Genomic DNA, 11,238 nt, shown 5'->3' with positions numbered 1-11,238 from the left:
CAAAAAAAATTATATATATATATATATATATATATATATAAACATTAATAATTTAATAATGTGAAAATGCAATAAAAAGGTTGGGTTATGTGCTTTCATACTCACTCTGTGTCCCTTGATGCCGGGAAGTCCAGGGGTTCCTGGGAATCCACGAGCACCCTGTGAAACAAGCAAGAGAATATAATTATGATGATTGCTTGAATCTCTTTCCACACATTTGGATTATTTGACTAACAGGAAACAATGAGTTTGAAATGGTTTCATTCCGATGAGCAAGCATCATATCTTATTCTACTCTAGTTTGAGACTTCATAAGTTGCCTGCTACTGTATGTCTGCATTATGGTGTTCATTTGTGTGTATGCATGACCTGGGGCCCGGCGGCTCCGCGCTCTCCAGGACGGCCGGCTTTGCCAGCTTCACCCTGAAGAAGAGCAGGAGAAAGATAAGAAGAGACTCAGAGCTGTATTATTTGGAACAGATGCAGCGAGGGAAGCAAAACTCACATCTTCTCCATTCTTTCCAGGAGGACCAGCAGAACCCCGAGAACCCATCGGGCCCTGCAAACATCAACAGCAGAAGAATAATCACAATATGCATGCTTCTGACAGTTTTCATAATATCATATTGACACTTAATATCCAAAACGGAAGCGGAAGATACTCACAGGAGCACCAGGCTCTCCAGACTCGCCTGCGGGTCCAGTGAATCCCTGAGGGCCCTGTGAAAAATACAGATAAACACAGATATATATATGCATAATAAACCACTCGAGTCCATTTTTATGAAAAATAAAACGAATAACCGTCTAGAAAGAATTGCTGATTTATTTGATTTATTTGTTGTAACAAACCAACAGCACTTTGTAGTGTACGGTAAAACACTAGAAATAGACGTACAGGTGAACCTGCAGATCCAGGGGGGCCACGAGCACCCATGGGGCCCTAAAAGCGAGAAAACACCATGTTAGAATAGAGAAAGAAAAAATATAGACATTAAAAACCATGTTGTTGTAGTTTAGAAGTTCAAATGGAGTCCCGTGAAAGTGCATTAAAAATGTGAACTAGTTTTTGAATGGCAGATTTATATCATAAATCATCATGTTATTATTCAGGTAAATGCATGATAAAAGTAAATGCATGGCTGAATATCCAGATTTGGATTGCTGTGTAAAAGTGAGGGATCACTGAGAGCACATCTTTTGTTTTACATAATGCATTTCTGTCTGTTCTGTGTGAGTTCATGAAGGAAAGGAGGAGCTGACTTACTGGGGGTCCGGGGAGTGCGGGGCCGCTGGATTTCTCACTGCCGTAAGCCATCTGGGAAAGGAAAGACTGTAGGGGACGACAAGAACCAAAGAGTGAGGATTTGAGGTTTGCTCTGTGATGATCTTCACTGAACCGTGTACGACTGAACTCCCAAAGGATGTTTTTTTTTTAATGCAGAAATATTTGGAAATAATCAACTCTTAGCTAATACACATACACATATGTGACATGTCACACATACCTAAGCTACGTCAAACCCTTAAAATACAGCTCTTTTGCTTTTATAAAGTGCATAGTCTGCTTTCATTCCTGTCGAGCCACAGTTTTCATTATAGGAGCTGTTCACTTGAGCTGGTACTGAACTACAGAAAAAACAGAGGCTTCATGCATCTCTAAAATAAAATAAAATAAAATAATAAAATAAAATAACATAAAATAAAATAAAATAAAATAAAATAAAATAAAATTTTAGCAAAATGTTAATTATTTATTTTATTTATTTTATTTTATCTTATTTTTTAGAATGCTAAAGGAAATAATATATGGGACAGTAGTATGCATCATGAAGACAACAGAAAGATTGACAAGATTCTCCCAAACTTAATCTTAGTGATGCCTCAAATGCAGATTCATAATGTTAAAAAAGTTGGGCTTCAAAAATAAATAAAAAAATAAATGAAGTAAAATAAAATAAATTAGTCTTTTAAACTTTTGCAAAATTATTTATTCTATTTTTATTTATTTTATTTATTTTTATTTTTTAGAATGCTAACGGATATAATCTATAGGGCAGTAGTATGCATCCTGAAGACAACAGAAAGATGTTTCTGAACTTATTATTTGATTTAAGCAAGTTAAAACATGTTGCCAAATAAAGTTTTGGGTGACAACATTTTTACAATGTAAAGATGGCTTTTATTTATTTTATTTTATCTTATTTTTTAGAATGAGGAAGGAAATAATATATGGGACAGTAGTATGCATCATGAAGACAACAGAAAGATTGACAAGATTCTCCCAAACTTAATCTTAGTGATGCCTCAAATGCAGATTCATAATATTAAAAAAGTTGGGCTTCAAAAATAAATAAATAAATAAATAAAGTAAAATAAAATAAAATAAATTAGTCTTTTAAACTTTAGCAAAATTATTTATTCTATTTTTATTTTTTTTTATTTTTTTTATTTTTTAGAATGCTAACGGATATAATCTATAGGGCAGTAGTATGCATCCTGAAGACAACAGAAAGATTTATGTTTCTGAATTCGTGCCAGCTTGACAAGATTCTCTCAAACTTAATCTTAGTGATGCCTCAAATGCAGATTCATAATATTATAAGCTCAAAGTTTGGCTGCTTACTCCGCCGCCGAAGCCAGGGTTTCCAGGAGGACCAGGGGGTCCCGGGAGTCCGTTCTCTCCAGGAATACCGTCTCTGCCAGGAGTCCCTGGAGGACCCTTCCACACAAACAGCACACAATCACATCAGCAAAGCTGCAGCACATCTGATAACTGGAGCGCGTTACACACGATCATCCTTTTAAATGCAGTCAGGACAGAATGTATGTCATATAAAGACTGAAACTGTAATATGCGTGAAACCATATTTTTCTCTCATGTTGCACGCAAGTTTACAGAGGTCAAAGGTCAGCGGGACAACTAGAGGTCAGCAGGCTAAAAGCCCCCGATGCCCCATAAATCACCCTAATTATTTCCATTTGAAACAGAGTTTCATATCAATGCAAACTTTTTGTCTCCTGCAGACTTTGTAGTCTTGAAAACAAATGTGCAGTTGGCCTTCTTCAGTTGTACTAGATACATATAAATACATTACAATGATAACGATAAGCAGCTTGTTCATAAACAAATACTGTACTCACTGGATCTCCAGATGGACCCACAGGACCCTAAAAATGGAAAAATTAGAAATATTAGGATACTCTACATTGGTGTATGTTGTAAATACAATAATTATTTGTGTAATCTACATTTATATATGGTGTGATAAAAGTACTCAAAAAAGTAATTTAATTAATATACTATATTGATATTATTAAGATATTTACACACACACACACACACACTCACTCTCTCACACACACACACACACACAGACACACACACACACACACAGACACACACACACACACACAGACACACACACACACACACAGACACACACACACACACACAGACACACACACACACACACAGACACACACACACACACACAGACACACACACACACACACAGACACACACACACACACACAGACACACACACACACACACAGACACACACACACACACACAGACACACACACACACACACAGACACACACACACACACACAGACACACACACACACACACAGACACACACACACACACACAGACACACACACACACACACAGACACACACACACACACACAGACACACACACACACACACAGACACACACACACACACACAGACACACACACACACACACAGACACACACACACACACACAGACACACACACACACACACAGACACACACACACACACACAGACACACACACACACACACAGACACACACACACACACACAGACACACACACACACACACAGACACACACACACACACACAGACACACACACACACACACAGACACACACACACACACACAGACACACACACACACACACAGACACACACACACACACACAGACACACACACACACACACAGACACACACACACACACACAGACACACACACACACACACAGACACACACACACACACACAGACACACACACACACACACAGACACACACACACACACACAGACACACACACACACACACAGACACACACACACACACACAGACACACACACACACACACAGACACACACACACACACACAGACACACACACACACACACAGACACACACACACACACACAGACACACACACACACACACAGACACACACACACACACACAGACACACACACACACACACAGACACACACACACACACACAGACACACACACACACACACAGACACACACACACACACACAGACACACACACACACACACAGACACACACACACACACACAGACACACACACACACACACAGACACACACACACACACACAGACACACACACACACACACAGACACACACACACACACACAGACACACACACACACACACAGACACACACACACACACACAGACACACACACACACACACAGACACACACACACACACACAGACACACACACACACACACAGACACACACACACACACACAGACACACACACACACACACAGACACACACACACACACACAGACACACACACACACACACAGACACACACACACACACACAGACACACACACACACACACAGACACACACACACACACACAGACACACACACACACACACAGACACACACACACACACACAGACACACACACACACACACAGACACACACACACACACACAGACACACACACACACACACAGACACACACACACACACACAGACACACACACACACACACAGACACACACACACACACACAGACACACACACACACACACAGACACACACACACACACACAGACACACACACACACACACAGACACACACACACACACACAGACACACACACACACACACAGACACACACACACACACACAGACACACACACACACACACAGACACACACACACACACACAGACACACACACACACACACAGACACACACACACACACACAGACACACACACACACACACAGACACACACACACACACACAGACACACACACACACACACAGACACACACACACACACACAGACACACACACACACACACAGACACACACACACACACACAGACACACACACACACACACAGACACACACACACACACACAGACACACACACACACACACAGACACACACACACACACACAGACACACACACACACACACAGACACACACACACACACACAGACACACACACACACACACAGACACACACACACACACACAGACACACACACACACACACAGACACACACACACACACACAGACACACACACACACACACAGACACACACACACACACACAGACACACACACACACACACAGACACACACACACACACACAGACACACACACACACACACAGACACACACACACACACACAGACACACACACACACACACAGACACACACACACACACACAGACACACACACACACACACAGACACACACACACACACACAGACACACACACACACACACAGACACACACACACACACACAGACACACACACACACACACAGACACACACACACACACACAGACACACACACACACACACAGACACACACACACACACACAGACACACACACACACACACAGACACACACACACACACACAGACACACACACACACACACAGACACACACACACACACACAGACACACACACACACACACAGACACACACACACACACACAGACACACACACACACACACAGACACACACACACACACACAGACACACACACACACACACAGACACACACACACACACACAGACACACACACACACACACAGACACACACACACACACACAGACACACACACACACACACAGACACACACACACACACACAGACACACACACACACACACAGACACACACACACACACACAGACACACACACACACACACAGACACACACACACACACACAGACACACACACACACACACAGACACACACACACACACACAGACACACACACACACACACAGACACACACACACACACACAGACACACACACACACACACAGACACACACACACACACACAGACACACACACACACACACAGACACACACACACACACACAGACACACACACACACACACAGACACACACACACACACACAGACACACACACACACACACAGACACACACACACACACACAGACACACACACACACACACAGACACACACACACACACACAGACACACACACACACACACAGACACACACACACACACACAGACACACACACACACACACAGACACACACACACACACACAGACACACACACACACACACAGACACACACACACACACACAGACACACACACACACACACAGACACACACACACACACACAGACACACACACACACACACAGACACACACACACACACACAGACACACACACACACACACAGACACACACACACACACACAGACACACACACACACACACAGACACACACACACACACACAGACACACACACACACACACAGACACACACACACACACACAGACACACACACACACACACAGACACACACACACACACACAGACACACACACACACACACAGACACACACACACACACACAGACACACACACACACACACAGACACACACACACACACACAGACACACACACACACACACAGACACACACACACACACACAGACACACACACACACACACAGACACACACACACACACACAGACACACACACACACACACAGACACACACACACACACACAGACACACACACACACACACAGACACACACACACACACACAGACACACACACACACACACAGACACACACACACACACACAGACACACACACACACACACAGACACACACACACACACACAGACACACACACACACACACAGACACACACACACACACACAGACACACACACACACACACAGACACACACACACACACACAGACACACACACACACACACAGACACACACACACACACACAGACACACACACACACACACAGACACACACACACACACACAGACACACACACACACACACAGACACACACACACACACACAGACACACACACACACACACAGACACACACACACACACACAGACACACACACACACACACAGACACACACACACACACACAGACACACACACACACACACAGACACACACACACACACACAGACACACACACACACACACAGACACACACACACACACACAGACACACACACACACACACAGACACACACACACACACACAGACACACACACACACACACAGACACACACACACACACACAGACACACACACACACACACAGACACACACACACACACACAGACACACACACACACACACAGACACACACACACACACACAGACACACACACACACACACAGACACACACACACACACACAGACACACACACACACACACAGACACACACACACACACACAGACACACACACACACACACAGACACACACACACACACACAGACACACACACACACACACAGACACACACACACACACACAGACACACACACACACACACAGACACACACACACACACACAGACACACACACACACACACAGACACACACACACACACACAGACACACACACACACACACAGACACACACACACACACACAGACACACACACACACACACAGACACACACACACACACACAGACACACACACACACACACAGACACACACACACACACACAGACACACACACACACACACAGACACACACACACACACACAGACACACACACACACACACAGACACACACACACACACACAGACACACACACACACACACAGACACACACACACACACACAGACACACACACACACACACAGACACACACACACACACACAGACACACACACACACACACAGACACACACACACACACACAGACACACACACACACACACAGAGAGATAAAATGAGGTGCATTAAAAAAAATCCAAATTAATTCCCACTAACCACAGGACCATTAACTGGAGGCAAAGGACGTTCAGTCACAATGTCTGTATCTATGGAATAAAATACAAATATATTTCAGAACCTAAATCAGCATAAGTAAATCAAGTAAAGAGATTATATATATATAAGCTCAGTGGACTGATTCAGAACCATAAAAATAGGGAGCTACTTCATGAAAATGATTAACAAACATTATTACTTCCACTGGTGCTCAAAAGATCAGCAGTTAATGTGCATTCAAAAAGTTTCATTAATATATATATATATATTCATATTTGAATGCACAGGGAAAAAAAATTGCTATGCATTATATACCGTTCAGAGATTATGTAAAATTAAAAAGTGCAATTAAGTGTAAAAAAAAAAAATAAAAATAATATTTCAGTGATAAAAAAGTGTAATTAGCCAAATCCTTCAAATCCCTCAGTCCCGTGTCAAAGCATCAGTGACGGCTGGAAATCCTCAGGTCTGGGGCCAGTGAGAGAGATTGCACACTAGAGGGCGTGTCTGTACCGTCGAGGCAGATGGGGCAGCATTCTCCGTCAGGAATCTCAGGATTAGCACAGTCTGATGTGTCCTCGCAGATCACCTCGTCGCACATGACCGTCCCGCTGTCGCACACGCAGATCTGGCAGGGCTCAGGCTTCCACACATCCTTGTCGTTGTAATTCTGACCGTCCAATGTACAGCTACCGAATGACACTGTGAGGACAACAAACCTGGATCAGCACAGAAGAGTCAATCACACTCACCACTGAACCAGTCCATGATTCAAGGGGCCCACAGAGGTCCAGCGGGGCCACAACCATTCAAAAGTTGCACTTTAAAAGATTACAGACACAAAAATCCTAGATATGAGCTGTCGGCAAATATGAAGCTAACTAAACTCATTTAATTTAACCTTTAACTTAACTCTTAAGGCAAAGTGTCCTCATTACAAAGTTAAAATTGACAATTTAAATGTTAAAAAATCAGAAAACACACACTTCTGTGTCTTTCAAGAGAATGAATATGGCTTTTTCGCACAATAAGAGCAATAGAGTTTCACTCTTGCATGTGCAGAATGTTTTAAACCAAACAGGAAAGATGATTGTAACCCATTATAATAACACATACTGATCTGCTGTGGCACTCTATTAATTATTTACTTATTGTTTGATTAATATTTTATTAATAGGAAGGAAATGAAGGTAAAATGGTCTAATGGGGCGTGGTGCACAACGATGGTGAGTACTGTATAAAGGACAGGCCTGCATCCCTTTCTCGTGTTTCAGACTCATGCAGTACTAAACTCCACCGCTTGGTGGCGCTAAAGTCTCGCAAAAAAAAAAAAAAAAAAAAAAAAACCCCGCTGTCACGCCCCGATCATTTGCGATTAATTGAAATGAAAACCAGAGGTTTTCCGCATCAAACAAAATGCGTTTTGAAATTCTAAAACGCTAATTTCTATTAACATTTTAGCAGGCTAAAACTGTCAAAATCCAAAGATAAGCGGTTATATCCAGTTATCAAACGACTAAAAAGTATGACAGAGCATAAATAGACGAGAAAACGAGAGGATGCGTGACATTAAAAGCACTCTCGTTCTCTCTCTCTCTCTCTTTCTGTCATCCGCGTCGCGTTTTTCCTTCAGCGCATCCTTCGCTTCAGGACATCATGCAGTGCGCATGCGCAGCAAACAAAGCACTATTCCGCAAGATGGAAAAATTACCATTTCTAGTAGATTAAAAAAAAATAATAATAAAAAGCTGATGGGAATAGAAAGGCAGTTTTTTTCCTCCTCGAGTCATTCCCGAAACTTTTAGATCGCAGGTCGACCAATGAAAAATTCCCCTCTGGAGTTCTCCAATCTCCTCAGCCAAGCATCTGTGCAAAAGCAGGAGTTAAAATCATATACTCACTATCATCCTCTCCTTGTCCTCTCACCACGAGGACCGCCGCGGCGAGCAGCAGCCCTAACCGGATATCCACAAAGCTGAACATGTCTAAATATTAGACATGTAGACTCTTTGAGGCAAGGGGAATCCTGTTTTGTCCTCAATCATACACGTAGGGTCCGGTCTGTGTAACTCCAATCCAGACCCCAGCAGAAACTCCCTACTGCCTAAACAGATGTGTGACCCTGGCTTTTATACGGCAGGGTTTTGGGGAGGTGCTGAGTGCGCAACATATCTGCTGCATGTTCAAGTCAGAGCCAGTCCCTCCTTCTGCCAAAACAAAGGGCCGCCTTCGAACATGTCAAACTATTTGGAGTCCTCGTTACGACGTGGACATTCTGAAACATGGAGAAGAAGCGTGTCAGGGGTTTGAGAGATATGAAAGGGAACTGTGTTTTGTGAATCTCTGGACCGTGTCTAGATTCAGATTCGTTTCGGCTCGGTTTGGTTGTGGATGTGATCATTTCATGGGCTTTTATTTCAGTATGCATTTGTTTTAGCTGCCAAAGGATGATCACATTCTGTAGTTCCGTTATATGATGGCGAATTGTGATCCTGGAGCACAAAACCAGTCATAAGGGTCAATTTTGCATAGAATAAACAAACTTTCCATTGATGTATGGTTTGTTAGGATAGGACAATATTTGAAACTATTTGAAAATCTGGAATCTGAGGGTGCAAAAAAATCTAAATATTGAGAAAATCATCTTTAAAGTTGTTCAAATGAAGTTCTTAGCAATGCATATTACTAATCAAAAATTAAGTTTTGATATATTTACGGTAGGAAATGTACAAAATATCTTCATGGAACATGATCTTTACTTAATATCCTAATGATTTTTGGCATAAAAGAGAAATGTATAATTTTGACCCATACAATGTATTGTTGGCTATTGCTACAAATATACCCCAGCGACTTAACACTGCTTTTGTGCTGCAGGGACACATTTGAGTTGATTGATTATATGGGACTGAGAATGCAATGAAGCATTAGGGTTTACTCTTTTTCTAAATATTCAAATATGAAAGTTCAATCATCATTTACTCATGTCGTTCCAAATCATTATGACTGACGTTCTTCTGTGGAAGCACAAAAGAAGTGGTTTTAAAAAAAAAGTCTCAGTGTTTAATGA

At 42.5% G+C, this 11,238-nt stretch overlaps 1 protein-coding gene across 1 annotated transcript in view; it reads right to left on the bottom strand.

Moving 5' to 3' along the window:
* The window catches only part of LOC107720033 (collagen alpha-1(I) chain-like), a 43,585-nt gene extending 33,298 nt beyond the window's left edge, over positions 1-10,287 (bottom strand). The window contains exons 1-11 of the mRNA XM_016527610.1: positions 10,070-10,287; positions 8,682-8,870; positions 8,169-8,218; positions 3,145-3,171; positions 2,627-2,722; positions 1,268-1,333; positions 899-943; positions 667-720; positions 506-559; positions 370-423; positions 106-159 (exon numbers count right to left, since the gene is read on the bottom strand). Of these exons, the coding sequence (XP_016383096.1) occupies positions 106-159; positions 370-423; positions 506-559; positions 667-720; positions 899-943; positions 1,268-1,333; positions 2,627-2,722; positions 3,145-3,171; positions 8,169-8,218; positions 8,682-8,870; positions 10,070-10,151 (771 nt within the window). The 5' untranslated portion in view covers positions 10,152-10,287. The remainder of the gene's footprint in view (positions 1-105; positions 160-369; positions 424-505; positions 560-666; positions 721-898; positions 944-1,267; positions 1,334-2,626; positions 2,723-3,144; positions 3,172-8,168; positions 8,219-8,681; positions 8,871-10,069) is intronic.
* Positions 10,288-11,238: the final 951 nt, after the last annotated feature.

The sequence above is a fragment of the Sinocyclocheilus rhinocerous genome, unplaced genomic scaffold (assembly GCF_001515625.1).
Source record: "Sinocyclocheilus rhinocerous isolate Xijiao unplaced genomic scaffold, SAMN03320098_v1.1 scaffold792, whole genome shotgun sequence".
NCBI lineage: Eukaryota > Metazoa > Chordata > Actinopteri > Cypriniformes > Cyprinidae > Sinocyclocheilus > Sinocyclocheilus rhinocerous.
This window is presented reverse-complemented; position numbering and strand designations above follow the sequence as displayed.